Source organism: Athene noctua, chromosome 2 (genome assembly GCF_965140245.1).
Source record: "Athene noctua chromosome 2, bAthNoc1.hap1.1, whole genome shotgun sequence".
Classification (NCBI taxonomy): Eukaryota; Metazoa; Chordata; class Aves; order Strigiformes; family Strigidae; genus Athene; species Athene noctua.
Window position 1 is genome coordinate 116,004,083 of NC_134038.1, and position 21,406 is coordinate 116,025,488.

Consider the following 21,406-nt stretch of genomic DNA (forward strand, 5'->3'; position numbering starts at 1 on the left):
GGGCCTGCAGCAGGGCCCCCGCGGCACAGGGTGCGCCGACTCGCCCCGCAGAGCCGAGCCCCGCAGCGCGGGACCCTGGCGGCCGCCCCAGAGCGGACGGAGAAGGGGCTGCGCGGGCTCCCGCGGCTCCAGACGCGCGACGGGGACCCCGCCGCCGCCGCGGGGAGGATGATCTCTCCCCGGCCGGCAGCTGGCCCCCGGCCCGGCCCAGCCGCGGCGCCAGCCATGTTCCCGCATCGCCCCCACCGCCGGCGCCGCTGGGGGAAGGGCGCCGCCGGCACTCCCGCCCCCACCTGGAGCCCCGCCCTCGCCGCCGCCCGCTCCCGCCACTAGGCAGCTCGCTGCCTCATTGGGCGCCCGGCCTGCCCGTCAGCCGCCGCCGCTGCTGGCGGGGCGTTGTGGGGCGGCGCCGGGCCGCGCGGCGTAGGGCTGTCAGCGGCTGGTCGGTGGCGATGTGAGCGCTGCATCTCTCCTCCGCTCTCTCCACTTTTTAATTTTTTTTTTTCTTTTCCCGGGCTTTTTTTTACGCAGCCGTCCCCTTCCTTCGTGTTTGCTTGGTTTTCTTTTTTCTAAAGAAATACACCTGCCTGTAACTAGGCACCTGCACGGGGGTTCTTCGGGTTCTGTTTCCGCAGAGGCCGGGCGTTAGACCCGGCGGAGCGGGCACCTCGGGCAGAGCCCCGCGGCCAGGGGCTCCCTCAGCGACCTCGCTCCGTCTCGCCCCGCCGGTGCCGCCTCCGCAGGGCCATGGATCACCAGCCGAAGTTCTTCGAGAATCTCTCGGGCACCGGGAAGGCCATCGGCGTGCTGACCAGCGGCGGCGATGCCCAAGGTAGCTACGCGGGGAGGAGGAGGGGAGGGGGAGAGGCAGAAAATGAGGGAGTGGCGGCGGGCGGGGGGGAGCTGCGGGCACGGTGGGGGACGGGGGCGGTGGAAAGGGGGAGGGGGGGAACCCCTCGGGGGATGGTGTGAGGGAGGCGGGAGGGCGAAGGGCCTCCCCGGCAGGCGGGCAGGGCGCCCATGCGGGCGGCTGGGGAAGGAGGTGGGTGTAGCAGCGCCTGCGAGACGGGAGTAGGAAGCACGGGCCGCCCGAGGGGCGGTTACGGGAGGCCGCGCCGGCCGCGGCACATGGAGGCGGTGGAGAGAGAAGGGGCCCCAGGTGGGGCACACGAGATTGCTGTGGTTCTCGGGTCGCTCTTTTCCCGCTGGCCTTTGAGCTGCCTCTCTTAGTAAGATGACTGAAAAGATAACTCTTTCCTGCGCGGCCTGGGCGCCTGAGCTGCAAACATGCCCTCATCCTTCCTCCCCCCTCCCTTTCTCATCGCATTTCCTCAGAGCCTGCCTTGGCAGGGAGGAGAGTAAAAACGCTCCAGTAACTTTTGCCACCAAAATGTCTTCACCCCCCGGGAGATGGTGGCGAGAGGGGAGTGAGGAGGGCGAGCGGGTGGCTGACGCGAGCGGGGGAGGAGGTCGTGCTGCCTCGCAGGGCGGGTGGGAGGGAGGCTGGCTGCGTGCTGGGGCTCTGCCAGCCCTCGCCTCATCTGCTTTTCACTTCAGTTTGGCACCAGGAACACGTTTATGTTTCTGCTCGTGATTTAGAGCGCTTAGATGGTAGTTTACTCTCTAGCCCCGTAGGAGTATGCTGGAAACGTGTTTCACCGCCTTAAAGCTCCTAAGTGTAGAGGGAGTCCTAGTCAGGGCGAACAAAAGACCTGGAGACATGAAGAGGGAAGTGAAAGAAAAGAGGCTTCATCGCAATATACTTAGTCATCAAGTCATGTTTTCCTCCATTTTTGTTTCCCCCTTTATACCGGGAAATCTATATTAACAGTTTGAAGTTTCGGTTAGTTAAGATTTCAAATGTGCAATACTCCATGCTGTGTGAGAAGCTTGCTCTGCTTTTCCCAGGAGAGCGGGTCAGTGATGATTGCCTTTCGCTCCTTCCCTTAAATTATGATTATTTTTTTTTTTTCTTGCCGGGAGTGTCTCGAAAGTACTTTCACTTAAAGAAGAAACGGCACTCTTACTCGCGTTTGTGAAGTGAATGGAGAGGTGGGGGAAAGCGCCTCTTTCTGTGGGCGCTCGGCAGTTTAAAGCTTTTTACGCGGGGACGCAGCCCGCGGCTGTGGCGTTCTGGCCGATGCACCCGGGGGTGCAGGCAGCCGCCTCCCTTCCTTTCCCTTCCCCTCCCCTCCCCTCGCACTCCCAGCGTGCCCACGAGGTGGTAGCCTGCGTGGACCAGTGTCTCCTCGCTCCCTCCCCGCCGCCGGTGTGTACGTGATCCGCTGCGAGTCGCTGCAGATTCCGCCTCTTTGCGTCATCCGGGCTGGGAGAAGCATCCAGCCTCCCTCCCTCTACCCGGAGGAATAACGGGGAGCCCCTGGGTTTACCTGGGACTGTCTGAAACTCTAATCAGGGGTAGAAGGGATTTGATACCAGTCGGAGAGGAAAATGTTGCAGTTCCAGAGAAAAAGCAATTTGATGCCTTTAAACGGCTTCTCCTTTTCCTCTCGGTGGGGTTACACTTGTTCAAGTTTTATCCACAGTTTGGTCTCAAGTGTCATCGATTCCACTGCTAAATGATTCTAGGAGGGACTGAATCAAGGCGTCTCTGTTTTAATGGTCTGCTCGCCAAATCGCCATTTTAATTTTAAAGTGTGACAGGGCATTGCCTCAAGCAGCAGTAGCGTGTTCGGCAAGAGGCTGAGCCCTGCTACTTGATTCCGCGTGGCTGGAGATTATATAATGCACCAGCAGATGTATCTCTTTTTATAATCTGCACTTTAATGTGAATTAAAGCATTTAAAGGACTTGCAGAATCCATGGGTGACATCTAGACTTTATTATCTGGCAGATTGCAACTGTGGCATATTTACACAGAGGGATAAAAAGTAACAGCCTGTAAAAGTTGCTGTCTGAGGAGTGAGGTTGTCACAAAGACCAAACAAAGTAAACGGGATGTCGTCCAAGTTGTTTTGTAGGCAGCATTGTTGTCCTAACTTAGAAGAACAAGGAAAAAAAAAATTAGAACTTCCTAGTTTCAACTGATTCACACAACACAGTTGAGGTTCCATAACCCTTACTATCTTGGTAACAGTAGAGATGTGTAAAATATGCAACCTCAAGTTTGCATGCTAGGTTAGGAATTAAACAAGGGACAGAATGAGTCATGCCCTGTCAAGGTCATTTGCCCTCTGTATGGCAAATGTGTGAGAGAAATGAAGTTGTGAAGTATAAGCAGAAGGAAATACACTGCTATTACTGAAGAGCTGTATGAAAATACATGTTCAAGCAAACTGTAGGTGAGGCAAAACTAACTCTGAAGTAGGCAAAAAAGTAGTAATATAAAAAAAGAGATCCAGTCTTCTGTTCTGGTGGGGGTTTTTAGGTTTCTTAGACACTAGTTTGAATTACATATATTCTGGAGATTTCTAAACTCGCAGGAAACTGAGTGGAAAGAACACCCATTAGTGAGATGCGGTAAACACATAAACTTCACATTAATAGGTGCCGTGATTTAGATTGGGCTGTAAATCTTAGCCTGGAACAAAATATGCTTGAAATGATCTTAAAATAGAAGTTAATGCCTTTGCTAGTTTTGTACTGTTTAATAATTTAGAAGTAGCATTATGTAAATTACACAAGCCTTTCTGTTTATAAGATATGTTAAGTTACTTCCCCACATTCGTGGTATTTCCTCGCAAGGATTTTTTTGGTTTTCTTTTTCACTACCCATGGAATATTAAAGACTATAGAATGTGTATATGTCATATTGGAACTATTATGGTTTAGTCACTGTATTTTAAACCTAGGTTTATTATTTTTTTATGGTGGAGTTAAAGAACTTATCAGTGATTTACTTCACAGGAAAAAGATTACTATTTTGTACACTTAATGTATGTAAGTACTAAACTTGGCAGTCTGTCACTTTAGATAGCCAGCTGTTAAATTGTGAACTAAAACAAGTACTTTCCACCATAATCACAAGTACCTTAAGAAGCAAGAGAAGTTTTGACAATTGATTCGCGAGAGTTATGGCTTAGTTCAGTTTCTGGACTATTGCTAAATTGTAGTGGTTGCAGCTCAGGAAGGTGGACGTCAGGGTTTTAAGTCACACTTTTTGTCTTCACTTTGTGAGACTCTCTAGCCATGGTCTGCTCCAGGTCATGAACACTGGTTGTATTTTATGCGAGTTGCCAGTGGCTGCCACAGACAATTTTGGCTGCTGTAGGTAACTTATATTCATGCAACCTCCAACCAGACTGCTTACTCTAGGACTGTGATAAGTACGGCTCAGCAGCAGGAACAATGTCACCTGAAAGCTTGACAGAAGGTGTTTGTGCATTACTGGGGAATGATGTGTTTGTGGCTACTTTGAGCTGCTGCCCAATTCACTGGCTCAAGATTATTGTGTTTGAATGTGACCATGTTATTTCTGAGATAAACTCAAAGATTTAGTGTTGTGGAAGACAGCATAAGGAAGAGATTTACAGATTACATGGTAATGCTCTGGAATATCATAGACCATGACTGCTGAAGTAAGGGTCTACGCGTCTCTACATTTGAAGCATTGCAGGCTTCCCAACGTTTCAAAGCATATTTAATATAGCAGTGTAGATGTATGGCTCTTGTCCTGGTAACTTACATTGGAAGAAGAAATTTTGCCACTGAAGAAACAAAAAAGCTCCACTCCTTCATAAATAATGATCTTAGAAACAGCTAAAAAGAACCCTGTAGTCTCATGGATTCCAGAGTTTTGGAATACCACAGACCATGACTGTGGAAGCAAAGATCTACGTATTTCTGCTCTTGAAGCGTTACAGGCTTCTGAGGAATATCACAAGACATATTTAATATGGTAATGCAGATGTACTGATCTTGTCCTGGTATGATGGAAAAATAAATTTTGTCACTGGACAAATAAAATAAACTTAACTCCAGCCCTGCCCCCAGAAAACCCCAAACCCCAAGCCAGAACAACCCACACTCAATTTTTATGTCATCCAAATTACAGTTTATTTGTTAGCACTTGATGTAATTTGAAGATAGTCACAAGGAACTTTTGGATTCTAACACCCCACCCCCCCCCCCCAAAACCCCTTTTCCAGTAAATAAGCTTGTGTGTATAGACGTGTATATAAAATACGTATGTGTTCATATGTATAATATTATAAATATAGTTCGTGTGTAAAATTAAGGAATGTAGTTATTAATCGATGTGTGTAGCGATTTCAATGCATTTAATGTTTTGGTGGAATCGCTTCTATAATTAGTGTATTTTGTGATTACAACAAGCCTTGAGATGTTTTTTTTAAATTTTGAAGGAGATATGTGTGTAGTCTAGATGTTATGCTCTTTTATGTATTTGTGCAGTAGAATGTTCTGACCTAATAGAGTGTTACTGTTTAGAAAAATTGTCCAGTATTTTCTTCATGTATTGAGAATCATTATTTTGATTATATGCAGTAAAATCTGTTGTGTAATTAAAAGTAAATAGAACAAACGCCAATTATTTTCTTAATGATTTGTTTAAGTTCTTGTATTTGACTGCTTCTCATCTTTCTGATGATTATAGGCTCTTACAGAGTTACTGATGTAGCCATTTACATACTTGAACAAAGTCTTTGTTTGGTAATGTTTAGACATTTTCTTTAGTTTGTGTGTTTTGCTATATAGTCTTTAAGTCCAGGTCTTTATTCAGGGTCGCACTTAAACATGCATGCTAATTCATTAAGTGTGCATGAAAGCCAATATTTATCTTTGACATTGGTGGTACTTAAATATTTCTTGATGCTTGTCCAGGATGCATAGTTTTGATTTGACTTTTCATATGGTTAGTATTACCGTTATTTATTTAAAGGCCAGTGTAGCTGACTGAAGTGAGGAGAACTTGGCTCAAACACAAAATAGTGTAGAACCATCTCTGTTGCAGTGGTGCATATGTATGTGGAACAGGACATAGGCATGGTAGAGGAATACTTTTGGGGGAAGGAAGTGCCTTTAAAATAATTTAAAGATTTCTGTAGTACTGTTTGTAACCTGGCTGTGAAAACTATTGCTTTCAAAGACAATTGAATAGACAGTATCAAGAAGGATAGTAAATTATCGACTCTTAATTTAAATTTCAGACATTTTGTAAAACCGTGTAAGTAGTTGCTGATTACTTAATCTCTGCTGAGTCCAAAAGAGCAAAATAAATCTTTTTCTCTGTCAAAGGCTTTAATGCAAAAGCTAGCGGTAATTCAGAAAGATTTTAAATAATTCTTATGTTATAGAAAAAAAATACTGGTTTTTCTCATGGCTTTCTTTTGAAGCTGCTATTCTAATCGTGTATGTTTATCAGTCTATATTTATTATTCAGGACTAAATCCATGGTTAACCCAGTAAATCTCTCTTTCAGTAATAAGTATATAATTACATTTCATAGTTATTATGGTAATTCACAAATACTATTGTAAAACTCCCCAAATAATCAAATCCAGAAACATTTTGTTAGACAAGTTCTACAGAGACTCCATGTAATTCTCTGTATTTACATACTTCCATCACTGCAAGCAGTGTATTCAGATTTAGATAGCCAACTTGTAAAAGTCTGAAGCTTCAGTGTTTTAACTGTATCTTTGTAGATATCAGATGATAACATCCTTCAGTCCTTCTGAAATGTAAGCCACTTCTTCAGGAGTTTGCCAATAGACACCCAAGTTGTTCTTCTGTGTAAAGAGATAAAATACACATCACCAAATAATAAAATCTATGTTGTATAAACTTACAAAGTTACAGTGGTGGTACTGTGAAGATATTTTCTGTCTGTAATTTGTGTTTTTTTTCCCTGGGCTTTTGCCCTTTTTTGCAGCAGTTTTATGAATTTTAATAATTTTTCATGTAAGACCCATGGAAACTGGAAAGTGTTCACTAAGAAAGTATATGGCTGTGTTATGAATAAATTCACCTGGAAAGAATTGATGGATTTGTCATTTTGAGAAATAATTTTTTTTATCTACTGTTTTAGAAGAAGTGTGAACGTTAAGCCAAATCAATATTAGTAGGCGAATTTATACATAACAAACACATGGCAGATCTGGAGAATTTGTAATGAGAACAGGGTAACTACCCTCGTTTAAAATTCACTGATTGAGAGGTGCATGCTAAAGATAAAAAGCTAAGATACATTTCTGCTTTACTGGTCAAGTGTGCAAGAAACAGACAGAAGACAAGTATGTATTTTTGGTAGAAGTGTGAATGTTTATATTTAATGTCTTCCTATTTTCTTAAATATTTATTTTTTGTGACAAAATTCTGCTTTAGCCTGTTTGGACCACAGATGCTTTTTCTTTAATTAGGTATTTGGAATACAGAGACTACTGCTGAATGAGACACCAGAGTCTTTACAACTGAACATATACATTGGATATCTAAAACAGTCTTAGTGTTCCTTCTTAGGTGCCAAACAGGAGACGTGACACAGGTTGAACCTCAAGAGCAGAAGGTTCTTAAAAGGGCAGTTCTGACTAGTCCTCACCTGATGAGGACGAACTTTTTCCCTTCAGAAAATGAACCTTTTAGCTGCTCTTCTAGAAATCTGCAGCCAAATGGATAACAGAAAAATGGCTTTATCTCTATAAAAGGCCTTCCGCGAACAAACCTGAAAAAACAGTGACACACCACCCCCTCCCCACCCCCCCACAACCGCACAAAAACCCAAAACCCAAACTGCTGAAAAACATCCCTACTAACCAACAACAAAAAAAGCACCCACACACAACGTGTTGTGCATAATAGAAGCAAGCTGTAGACTTTGAAAGAAGTAGTTTGTGCTTATATCTTCCCTATTTGAGGGAAATGGCAGTGCTGTGAAGAACCGTCAGTTTGATAAAGTTAAAGGACTTTGCGTTTGCTTTCCAGGGGATATTGTGTGTGAGAGGGATGGGGGTGTTCATTTTGTTACGAAAACTGTTTTACTGGGGAGATAATCTGCTACACAGAACAGTTCTGTTTTAGTCTGAGACTTAGCATGCTAACTTTCTTTTCACTACAGTCTGTCAGTTGAGATTCTCTGCTTTTCTTTGGCATCACCCAGTTCATCATCCAAAGCTGTGCTTTTAGCTGTCTTGGCATTTGAGAACTTTTTCCAGCTCTGCCACAAGGCCTCTCTGGCTGAAAGAATTCTTGCTGTTATTTCCTAATACAAAATTGATGTGAAAACACTGTTACTTGTTATTTTAATCTTGAGGCTAAGCGACATCTAGACAAACAACAAAGTAACTTTTGATTTTTGGCAAACTTAATTTTTTGTTTTGCATTGGGTAACTTCAGGGACTTCCTGGTATGTTCCGAAGTAATAAATCTTTGAGAAAACCCTAGTCATTCTTTATTCAGACAGGTGAGCTTTTATAGCTCAGCATTTTTTTTCAAATACACATATAAATATATATAGTAGGAATAGATCATTATAGTTTAGTGTATTGTAGGTTTATATAGTCTAGTTACCGACTTCCTGTTATCTCCCAACAGGTGAACATTTAACACCTATGTCGAACAGCAGAGCTGACCTACTACTTTGCGGTTTTGATATTAAGTGCAACAGATTTGGAGAATTGGTTCCCAGTATTTTGGATTGTCATGTTTCTGGCATCTCTTTTCAACTGATATGCGGAGGCTGTTTCTTTCAGTGTAGCCTAACTACTTCTTCTGTCCTCATGCTTTGCATAATTTCTTGTGTCTGTTTAAGTGGTATGGAAGCAGTTAGCTTATTAATTTGGGGAACTTCCTGGATAATGAGTAAGGCAATACAGTATCTGAAGGGATGGGTTATGACAGAAATTCATTTGACCCATATGAGAACACCAGTGGAACTCTCTCTTGCTCAGGTTAATTGTTTGACCATTGGATTTAAATGGAAGATTTTACATTAGTATGATTTGTCAGATGTCTGTGAGCAGAGAATTGGAATGTGAGCTTGCAGTCCCAGGAAAAAAAGTGGCATTTAGGCACTTCTCTGTCAAATGAGTCCATGCAGCATTTTTTTGGTGTTAGTTTACCGTTACTTCTATCTTTTTAAGTGGGAATTTATCAAATGTTAGGAGCTTTGGCTGTGCTCCCCACAAAATACTGTGTATACACCTGTGTTACTTTGGAAAGCTCAGGAAAAAGAACTGTTACAATATAATTTCTCTTTGAAGATGGTAGAATTTAACTGGCTCAATATTTTACATTTCAGACAGAGAACTAATTATTATGAAATGAATTTACTTGCTGTTTCTGGTTTAGTAGCTGTTTCTTTTACAATGCTGTTCTACAATCAGCAGCAATTTAATCTCTGATTAACACACATACTGACATCCACATAATTACTGGAACAAAGCAGTAGTTTTGCACTCTTCGTATTCATGGGCTGATTGCACTGTCATTAAGAAAAATTCTGTTTTAATAGATGTTGATCACTGGGGTTTTTTTAGGAATGAATTAATGTTTCTTTTTTTTGTAGTTATACAAAAAAATATTGGATAACCTATAACAAGTGACTTTGCTTTTTCTTCCCAGGTATGAATGCTGCTGTGCGCGCAGTAGTACGCATGGGAATCTATGTAAAAGCCAAAGTGTATTTTGTTTATGAGGTTAGTTTTTGTTTTATTCATTCTGTATTTGTCCTCTGACTATACTTGAGTTTTTGTGGAAACCTCATGGAGAGTGAATGGTATAAATTAAAAAACGTTGTAGATGTCATTCCCTTTCACCATATCAAGTTTTTTTGTGTGTGTGTGTAAAGTATTTTTTACCAGGTATATGCTAAAACTATTTAATTTAAAAATATTTTTTTCATTATATGCAATTCTTCATGTGCCACTAGCCATCAGAAGCTTGAAAATACTGAGAAAACCAGAGATGGTTGTCACCCAGCTATGAGCTCTGTAGTTTTGTACATGTTAGATGTTTTGCCCCAAATATTGTACTTTATAAATACCTTCCTAAGCCTGGTTAAACTACTGATTATTAACCCTTTGACTTTTCCCCATTCCCTTTTCCTAGTGTATGATAAGGATACGGTGTCGTCCTCATTTCACAGATTACACAACTTGTTTTTGATCAGAAATGCTGTCAGGCTGGTGCCGTTGTTCCTGGCTTTATAAGTAGAAAGCTGTTACTGAAAAAATTCCAACCAACAAATAAAAAAGACTCCACTAAAAAACATGCACCATCACTAGCATGTCCAAACATCAGAATTTTGTGGTTGAAGCTTATGACTTCATATGCACGGAGATTTTAACTTTTAACAGTTTTAACTTCTGTAACAATTACTTGATATGAAAAAATGATGAGACAAGTTTAATGCAAATGTTACTGAAAGACTAAGCTATAGTTAGACTTCCACCTGAAGGACACTTCCAGTTTTTATAAAATTTGCAGTTTAAGAAAAGAACAGTGAATATATTTAGCAAGAAGTCATTCTGTTCACACTGGAATTCCTGTACAACTCCTTAGATGTTTGAAGTGATTACAAATCATAATAAACATTCGATATGAGGCAAAATTTAGTAGGCAATATTCCTAGCAAAATCTAATTTTAGCGTTTAAAATAAAAATACGGAGTACTATAATTCATAGAAGTGATTGGAAAGTACTTTGGTTTTAGTTTTGCGAATGTAAACTATACAATTCAGCTTTAAAAGGTAGCTATTTATCCATTTTTCTTTCCTATAGTTCATTTACTAAAGAGATGCAAAGTATATTGAAATGCAAATAAGCAGAGCGCTGTGCTCCAGAATTCTTTCATACTACAGCATTATAGAAAGCAGCTCTGAATACTTAGTGTGTGCTAATTACATGGCCAATCTCTAGAATTCCTTTAGTGTTCAGCTGTTTTGTGGGCTTGCTGAAATGGGTCAGATACTTTTGTGGAAATCAGGAGGGTTTTTTGGCTGTCTTTAAAAGCCAGAACTTGGATTGATTTTTTTGTTTGTTTTGTGTTTTTTTTTTTTTTTTTTTAAATTCTGTTTAACTTAAGAATTACCATTTTTGTAGTTCATCTTACGGTGTGTTTACTTCTGTCACCTTTTAAAAACTATTTTGTATCACAGAGTGTATTCAATGATAAATTTCCAGAGAAATTTGGATATTTCTTTTTTTCTGAATTTAGCAAAACTGCTGTATTTGAGTTATGTTCCTTGCCAGAGTTTGCCAATGTGAAGTCACAAATATTTCTGAATGAAAACCAATTGTAAATATCAAGTCAGTGTTCGAGTTTCCATTATAGACTGTCATTCTATTTTCATTGTAACAACGTAGTCTGGGAGAAAAATACACATTTCACTGTAAGTATGGGTAATATTTCTGAAAGAGATCTTCTAGATTAGTCTGTTCATTTCTATGTTTCAGGAAGTACTGAATATTGAGCTTTTTTTCCTCTCTGACTCCATGTTAATTAAAATATGAAGTCAGTTTTCTTTCACAATGCATATAAGTACTTCAGAGAAACAACTATTTAATTTCAGCACTTTGAAATAGGAAACAGATTTAGGTGACAAGTGTAGTGGAAGATAAAAATCTTAGGGTAGGACTTGTCACTAATAATCCCTATTATAAGCCTTTGCACGATGTATACAGAGGAGATGTATTTTTGTATATACTTGAAGTTCTTTAATACTTTTAATAAGGCCCTTCAAAATTACAGTTTATCAAATGCAGACTTAGTGTTTTAAGCAATGAGAATAGTATGGTTTTAGCCTACATTTTGAGTAGGCATCTTACATAGACACACGTATGTCAAGGTGAAATGATACTTGTATTGAAGCTGCTCTGAAAAAGTGAAGAAGAAACCTGAAATGGCAACACCCACTGATGAAAAATGTTTTCTTATTTGGAGCCAAAAATTGAGGTAAAGGTCTCAGACTTTTTCAAGCCTACTTTGCTGTAGTTGTCGTACACTATTTTTCTCCTTTAACTTTCTGTCATAAGAAATTTTTTTACACTGTAAAACTATCTGTCTTGTACAGTCGTGGCCAAAACTAGCTCCATATTATAAAGAAAACAATAACTCTACTTTCCTTTTGTTTTCTAACTCCATTTTGCTTCATTTTGTGATGAGAGATTATCAAGATAAATAAAAATTGACAATGAACTAGATATAAATAATTTTCTAGCTTTTTTAAAGTTGAGTTTACCAAAGCCCAAAGAAACAGCTGTTTGAGTTCATGGGCTGTTTGGAACTACTTTGACTCCCAAAAGGAAAAGAACCCCAAACACCTCATGTAAAAACTAAAACTATAAAATAATTTATATAAAACCCTATAATTGATTATATTTATACATAATTTATATAGTTTATATAAACCCTCTAGTTTTATAACTAAAAAAATTTTAAAACCTCTTGTATCTTAATTAATTGAAATTAGCACATTTGAAAATTTTGCTATTAATTTATGGAAACAATGCTTACACTATACAGTTGCCCTAGTTCCATATTTTATTTGTGTTAACATCACATTATTCCTCAAATCTACCTCATCTGAATTAAAATTTGAATACCTAGTGGACTTATTTCACTCATGCTGTTGAAAATCTAGGAGGTAGAAGTACATGTAAAAGTGTCAGACTGCTTTAGGAGGCTAGTTTACATTTTTTCACTATTCAGAAGTGATTTAAGTTGGTTTTGCTTTTTTGTTTTTGTGTTGTTTTTTTTTTTTTATTTTTGATTGAGAAGAAAAAGTGATTCCTCTCATTTATGGCAATTCATTTTAGAAACTGAGGTCTTAAATATTTATACAAATAACCTGCCCTTTTTCCAGGATTGAAGCACATAGTTCCCAGTGGATGCGTGCTCTTACTACTAAGCTATGGAACTTTTAGATTCTACATCTTGATTAAGAGTCTTTTTCTCAAGAGGCCAGCATTGGAAATGCAATGGTACGGCAGTCATGGATTTCTGTGAGGAAAACTTCATGTCTTTTATGTGGTGGTTTGTGCACTCAGTGATGCTAGTATTTTACGTTGTCAAGCAATAGCTAAAAAAGTTCAGTAAGTAAAGTTTAACTGTTAAAGCCCCAAATGTCTCATATGTAACATATCAGAAGATGGCTTGTTCTTTTTCAAAAGCTTTTGTCTATAGAGTTAAGGCTTGAAGCAAGGTTTGCCATCTCTGCCAGTCTCTTCAGGAGTTACAGTGTATATGTATGTACCCTGTGAACATATGACACACAGAGATTTCCTCTTGTTCATCTTTGAATATTCAGATTTTGCATAGAGGAAGGAATAAGCATAAAATAGTCTTGATCTTCAAGTATAGTGCTTGCTGTATTTTTGACAGTTTACTTTTTTCCATTCTTGCCCCATAGTTTTAGTACCCAAGCTATTTTTAGAATCTAAGTAAGATTTAAACAAACAAACAAAAAACCCACAAAAAAACCCCAGAAAACAACCAGTAAATTGGCAGGTTCCCACCCTCCTTTTATTAAGTCTCTATTCACATCTGCCAGTAATTTTCAGTAACCAGACAATTGTAAGAGTGTTGAACTGTTCCACCTTCACAATGGATTGTCGGATTGTCTAGTCCCCACGTTAGCATGAGTGTTTAAATAACTAAAATGATAAATAGAAATCATGATCATTATTAATGTTTCAATTATAACTAGTAATCTTTTCTTTTTCTTTTTTTTCCCCCTATAGTTTTTCTAGAAAGCTGTTTTAATACTATACTTTTTCTATCTCTTAATGGTATGGAAGAGCAGCATGGAAATTTTGGCTACATTCTTCAGAGCGAGCTTACATACAGTACTTGCAAGCAGAACTGAGTTAGGAGAAAGTAATGTGACAGTTAAAATGGATCAGGCCTGTTCCAAAAGCTCCTTGTCCTTACCTTGTAGTGGGAGGAATTGTTAATATGGCCCCTGTTCCCACTTGTCTACACAGAGAATGTAGAACCAATGTGAACTCCTAAGCAGAATGCATGAGTTCTTTCTGCTTTAAAGATGGATCGTGCAGGAGTCAGTCATAGCTCATCTTTAGCTGTAAGTTGTTTCAAATTTCACAGAGACAGTTTCAAATAGTAGTTTATCCATTTGCTTTTTCCTGTGTTTTAGATTTGTTAATAAAATCGGGAATTTTCTTCCATGACTCTCATGATGTGTATAGAATTATGTATATATTTTACTGTATGTAATACTTGGATGCACTTTCTTTAGTTTTCCTCCTAAGTAAAAATGGAAGGTGAATGATTGGAGCAAATACATGAACTGTATATATTTTTGTCAGCTTGTAGTGCAGCTTCCTATAGTCAGTGTTACAAATTGAGTGAAAGTGTAATATCACACTATTATTTCAGGATTTATTGCTTATGAATCTTTGTGCTATTGTACTTGCCAGTATGAACACTGACAGAAAAAGCTTTCAGTCCATTACTGAATGATATAAGGAACATCATTTTAAAAAAACAGAACAAAACAAAAACCCAAAAAAACCCCACAACAAGCAAACCAACAAATTTGTGATAAGTGAATTTAGTAATTTATTGGCCTTCATCAACCTCAGTTGGATCCACTGGAATGTTTCTGTCTGAAGATCTTTGCACTTTATCTGAGAATTATTTTTTTTTTAAGTTGATGTGTAGATTTGTAGATTTTAGAATTTTTTGTTAGATCTGCAGATTTAGTTTATATGTAGATTTTTTAGTTGATGTGTAGATTTTTTTAAAGGTACGTAGATTAAGCATTATTTCTTTTCCAACTTGCTCTAATTTTGAAGGAATCGTGCAAATAACGTTTTAGCTTCAAGTCATTATGTGTATACATTAGTATACAAGACAACATGTGTATACATTAGTTACATACCAAAGTCATCTTGAGAGTGGACAAAACAATGAAAGGATCTGTTGAATGACAAAAGTTAGAGACATAGGTTGTTTTCCATCTATCTGTTTCTTTGCTATTACTCGATCATCTTATATGTAAATTTGTTAGTCAAGTCTCACTGAACAGAAGCTTTTATGTTTCCCCTTTGGAATCTGTACTAGAATCATAGAAAGCTTAATTTGGGTAACTTGTACTTTTGTGACTCCATGTTATCTTTATATTCTTATTCTGTCATGCTAGTGAGGGACTCCAAGTATAGTATAGTATTCATATAATATATATGGCTTTTTATGCCAGTGTAGGCTTAGTACATTTCCAAGTTACTGCTTACTGGATAAAAACTCCATACACTCTTGATTGTGACAGTGTCTCCGGTTTATAATGTCAGTTCTGCTGTTTCCTAAACTCCCTTCTATTTCTAGTTCCACTTGTTTTGTTATAGAGAACCCTAAGACTAAATACGTACAGTCTTGCACGAACTGCGTACAGAAGAAAGGCTAATTAATTGTTCCTCAGCATAATTATCCATATCTGCACATAATCTAAAAACAGAGACATAAACATTGTCATGCTTATTTTTGTTTAGTGTTTTTTTATGTTCTTTAACCCATAGTGGTTTTTTCCATTTAGATTTATACCAATGTTAAAAAGTTGAACGGTAACTCCAGTTTTATTCTGGTGTCTGTATCAGTTTTCCAGGTTAGAACTTCGCTGTTTTTTGGTTTGGTGTTTGTTTTTTTTTTTTTTTTCTTTTTTAAAAATCAGTGTTCACAGTATCACCTAATGGAAAAGAATCTGTAATTGTTACTGTCTTTCTGCTAGTATTTTTTCAATTAATAGCACCAGGCATAACAAAACCCTTCATATGCTGACTAGATAGTTTTCCTTCTTTCAGCTGAGTATAATTCTTTCCCTATTAAAGCATGCATTGGTTTCTGAAGACCATTTGAGTTAAGGTATTGAGGATTTCTTAAATGCATCACTAAAAATTGTATTTTTTTCTACTAAATTTCTTTCATCTATTTATTTTGTAACTGCCTCCAAAAAAGAATGAAGATTATGTAACTTGATTTCTTCCTTGTTTATGAAAAATTTTTGGTTGTTGCTCTTCATTTTGTTATGCCTACCTTGGGGGGAAAAAGTGTACAAAGTGTTACAAAGGTAGATTTTTTTTCAAAGATCATGACCTCAGGCTGAGATTTTGTTTTAAGGAAGCACATTTTATAATGCTTTTCAAAGTTCTTCTGTTTTTATAGTTTCTCAAAAATAACTGAATATTTATTCCTAAGAAAGGAGAAATACATTTCCATTTTAGTTTATGAACTGTGTAATATTTGTAAAGTATTACTCTATCTTGAAGTTGTATTTGGAACTGATCTTTTAGGAATAGGGTTTGTTTTACTTTTTTTCCCCCTAATGTGATAGCTGCTTGAATGTTGTTTCATTTAAGTTGAGGATTTTTTTAATTCAGTGTGTTTAATTACTTAAAGTTGCATTAAAATAAAAAAGGTGAGTATTACTGTAGTGGAAATGTTGCATAATTTTTCAAATCAGACTTCCGAAATACTACTTCTCTTTCAGGGTTATCAGGGAATGGTTGATGGAGGTGATAATATTGTAGAAGTTTCATGGGAAAGTGTTTCAAGTATCCTGCAAGTGGTAAGTGTTAGGGGGTGGCAGTGGGACCCAAACCTTCTCTCTTTAAACAGGGAGCCAGAATTCTAGATCCATACAACCACTGTAATTATGGATTTGAATTATGTGATGACTGAGTGTCCAGTACATACCACTTTTAGCAGAGCCTTATTTCTACAGCGTGGATGTTTGACACTGTCTAAAGATTTTTGTGTGGTCTTGTACTTGGTGCACAGAAATAATCTTGAAAACGTTTGTCCTAGATTTTCAACATTACATGTCATTAGCCTCCTAAAGCCATATTGACAAACCTATATTTAATAAAAAATTCATTATAGGGCCAAAATATGAAACAACTGTGTTTTGTAAGGCAAGTGTTATCTTACGAAACCCTGTTGGCTTTCTGTGTAAGTGGATTTAGAATTAGAGTAATGCATGTAATTACAGTATAGTTCTCCAGAGCTCAGATAATACCAGTAACTTTGTCTGTACGATTATGTTACATTCTGCAAGATGGCCATTTGGATCTCCTTAAACTTTTCCTCAGCATGGTAATGTTGTTACCTCTTCCAGAGCAGATGCTATATTTGGCGAAGAGGCCTTACTGCTTGCCAAGCTTTCTGAAAACTACCTCCAGGTGAAGCGTGGGTTTCTTTGGAGCTTTCTGTAAAGCTAATATAAAGCAGTTAGCAGAGAGAAAATAGATTTTTAAATTTAAAAAAAAAGCCCAAATACCCTGCAATATAGTGGGATATTTTGTCCACATACGTTTCATTTTTCTTTTTTTTTTTTTTAAATCCCCTGTCTATCTCATAGAATCTGTAATCATAGAATATCTCAAGTTGGAAGGGTCCCATAAGGATTGAGTCCAACTCCCTGCTCCTTGCAGGGCTACCTAAAACTACACCATATGACTAAGATCATCATCCAGACACATCTTATGATTAAGAGAAAATTTGAAATGTCATGGCCAGACCACACAAGAGCATATGCAGGAGCAGGGTGTAGGCATCCTATACATATATATAGCATATGTACTATAAGAAAAACACCTTTCTGAGCTTGATTGCTAGGAATTCAATACGCCAACAGTGAAGCTGACGATGCATCTTAAAGAATGCATTTAGTTGTTTTGATAACAGATTTTTCAGCCTAGTGTATATTTCTGTTTAATCAGAACAAATTGTAGTATGTTGTTTCAAATACATAGTTTCTTTTCCACTTACAACTATGCTTTTTGAAGTATGAAAACATCTACTTTAGATAGGGGTTTTAGTCCCGATTGTTATTTTCAGAACATCTCCATGTGTACGCTTCTACTTTTTTGTCTGTGGAGAAAGCCGAACTGTTTCTACTCCACCTTTTTTTTTTTTTTTTTTTCCTTCCACTAGCAACTGTTGTGTATTGCAGTGTAGATGGTAAAATAGTGCTGAGGACTGGCTTGAGAGCTGGCACACCTATTGATAAGGCAGAGTACAGCCTCTACAGATTTTAAGCTCAAATTTAGGTTGGCTTGACTGACTTATAAGTTAAAGTGAAGGAAACATTTATGCAGAAGTGAGGTAATCACCTCTGGATTTGTTTGCAGAAAAAAAAAAAATGGTTTTGCAGTCTTAATTTTACTTTTTACTGTGATAAAAATAAGGCAAAAATTAGACTTTTCTTGAGTAACTGAACAACATAAATACAGAAGGTGTATAAATAACTTGTTTTCAGCAAGATGCCCAGCAATTTTCAGTGACATGGTGCTTCAGTCTTTTTTGAAAATAATTACTTTGATTTCTGGAGGAAGTTATTTAATTCATATAAATAAATGCAGCAGATGATTAATAAAACAGAAAATTGACCATTAGTTTGATCTTAAGGCACTAGATGTAGATGCAGTTCTTTCCATAATTCTGTGGAATGACAATAAATGATAATTTTGAGCTTTTCTGTTATTGTTTATATATTTCACGATGTTAGCAGGAAAAAATGTCATGCTTTGAAGCAAATTCATCTGAATACGTAACTACTTAGTAGTAGTAGTATCACTTGTACTACTGTCATTACATATAAGTAACAACCACATGATTTATTGGATTGCTACTGAAATTAATCCCAAATCATTTAACATATTCCTTCAAGAGTAGCTCTTTATCAGTCATTTTGAGTGTTTTTTCCCTCTTCCCTGGTGTGTGTATCCGCTCTTGAGAACATAATTTCCCACGTTTGATAATTCTTCAGTTTTCATTAGTTTTTACTTACTGTAAACTTAAAGATGGAGATTATGCTACAAAATAACCATTCATCATTAATCCATTTTAAAAAAGATATCGTAAAATACTGGATTATAAATTAAAACTGTTGCACTTTTTCTAGGGAGGTACAGTTATTGGTAGTGCACGCTGCAAATCCTTTCGTACCCGGGAGGGCCGCCTGCAGGCAGCCTACAACTTGGTTCAGAGAGGAATCACTAATCTTTGTGTGATTGGCGGAGATGGCAGCTTAACTGGTGCCAATCTGTTCCGTGAAGAATGGAGTGGACTTCTCGAAGAACTGGCACAGAAAGGTAAGTTTGTGTTTAGACCTTCTAGACTTCTAGTCCAGTCTCCAGGAAAGTTATGTACCCTAAATAAACATACACAAACTATATCCAGAGGATATTTCTTAAGTTTAAAAGTCAAATGTATATATTCTAGGAGAGTACACAGTTCTTCATAAAGTAATAGTTTTTCATTTCTGGACATCCTCTCTTATGTAACATAAAAATTCAAAAAGGCCAAATAGTTACGGGGCAACAGCCTATGTGGCTTTTTCCCCCCATTATGAGTCATTTTCAGGGTCGTTGAACCTTCTGCTTGAAAAGCCCTTTGCCCTCATATCCATAATTTCTCTCCTACAACAAGCTACATACTTCATTGTTATTATATTATGATGCTTTCCTGCATATATGTCACTATTAGTTTAAGATCAAAACATTAACTGGCTGTTGCTAAAAGTGCATCTAGCCCAGTAGGTGTCTTTGATAGCATCCAAGAGAATGTACAGGGAAGAGTAAAAGAACAGAAAAACCCTAAATAATGCTGTGATGATGCTATATGTTATTCATAATACGTAAATACTGATAGGTTCCATCCATTTCTGTCTTCAGGACTTGCTGAACCAGATGCTGTTAGCAGTCCTTAATTAATTTCTCTTCCATGAATGTATTCAGTCTCCTTAAAAGTATACAGATTTTTGCTGAAAACATGATGTATCAAGGAGTTCTACAGATTCACTGAATGAAGACTGTGAAGAATCTTCTGTTTATTTTGATCCTGCTGCCTTCTAGTATCATTTGATGTCCTATAATTTTTGTGTTAGAACAAACAGTGAATAAACAATCCTACTTCCTCTCTGCATGCCACTTGAGATTTTACAGCTGTCTTGTTTTCCCTTCATCATCTCTTTTTCTAGATGGAAGACTCCTAGTTTGCTTAGTTGTTCCTTATATGTAAGTTCTATACCTTTGATCATCTTTGTTGCGCTTCTCTGAACCTTTTCCAGTTCTACCATGTCCTTTTTGAGGTGGGGAAGACCACAACTGCACCCAGTATTCAAGATGAGGGCAAACCATGGATCTACACAGTAGTATAATGATCTTTGTTTTGTTCTCTATTCTTTTCCTAATATTTTCTAATTATTTTTTTTTTGACTGCTATTGAGCATTGAGGCTGATGTATTAATGAAAACAGCATTATTATATTATTATGCTGAAAATAGCATTCTTTTGTTTTGATGTTAGGGTACATTTTTCATGTGTAATAGTTGACATTTATCTACAATGAATTCCATCTGATACTTTACTGCTCACTGTGTCTTGCTAGTCATCTTCATTTCTTCTCCATACATTTAGAACCCAAATAATTCAGTTTGGTCAGTAAATTTTGGCACCTTACTGCTTATTCCCTTTTCTAGGTTACTGCTGAGTATGTTGAACAGCACAGATCCCTGTAGAACTTCATTGATTACCTTTCTCAGATACAAGAACTTGCATTTACTACTGCCCTCTGTTTCTTATTTTTTACTCTCTGTTTCACATTATTTATTCTATGCAAAAGCCTTCTCTCTTATCCTGTGGCTACTTAGTTTCCTCAAAATCCTTTGGCAACAGACCTTGTCAATGGCTTTTGGAAATCTAAGTAGAATATGTCAACCAGATATCCCTTATTCATGTGATTATTAAGTCACCTTTGGAACTCTAGAAAAGGTTTGTAATGCATGGTATACATTCATAGAAAACATTTTGATTCTTCTTCAGAATGCTGTATTTATCTTTATGAACATTGGTTATATTTTTCGTTATGGTTTCTACTGTTTTCTCTAGTATAGACATTAAACACCCTGATATATAGTTCTTGAATCCAATATTAAAAAATTGGCATTTTATTTACTACCATCCCATCCACAGATATTAAGGTAGTTTTAAGCAATTAAGCAGCTAAGGTATTTCATCCTTGAGATCCTTTATAACTCTTGGATGATTCAGCATTTTCACTAATGTCTTGGCAGACACAGTCTAAGACTTAGAATAGGAGCTTTTCTATTCTATTTGCTTATTAATCATGAAATCAGAGCCTTTCAGTGTTGCAGAAGATAAGTATTCAAAAGTTTAATGCTAGTTTTTGATTGTCTACATATGCCTGTAATCACATCCAGTTTGCATCCTTTTACTTCTTCATTTCATGTCATACACTGAGACTACAATTTGAACGCTATTAAATCCAAGCCATCATTTTTAAGGCTGGTTGCAAAACTTAATAATCTGTTGACACTTTAAAATGGACTGAAAAGCTCTTGTTTCCTTCCTTACTGTAAGAAGTTCTATGCAGGATTCTTTTGTTTGGTTGTTTTGATTGGCTTTTGTTTGTAGTTTTGACTAACCTTGTTATCTAAAATATCTAAACATA

The 21,406-nt window shown here is 37.7% G+C and overlaps 1 protein-coding gene across 5 annotated transcripts in view; it reads left to right on the forward strand.

Moving 5' to 3' along the window:
• Positions 1 to 391: 391 nt before the first annotated feature.
• The window catches only part of PFKP (phosphofructokinase, platelet), a 49,122-nt gene continuing 28,107 nt past the window's right edge, over positions 392 to 21,406 (forward strand). For 3 of the 5 annotated variants that reach the window (XM_074899958.1, XM_074899962.1, XM_074899961.1), the window contains exons 1-4: positions 392 to 832; positions 9,541 to 9,614; positions 16,422 to 16,499; positions 18,837 to 19,026. In XM_074899958.1, coding sequence (XP_074756059.1) covers positions 748 to 832; positions 9,541 to 9,614; positions 16,422 to 16,499; positions 18,837 to 19,026 — 427 coding nt within the window. In that variant the 5' untranslated portion in view covers positions 392 to 747. The remainder of the gene's footprint in view (positions 833 to 9,540; positions 9,615 to 16,421; positions 16,500 to 18,836; positions 19,027 to 21,406) is intronic. The other 2 variants (XM_074899960.1, XM_074899959.1) reach the window with 1 other exon arrangement.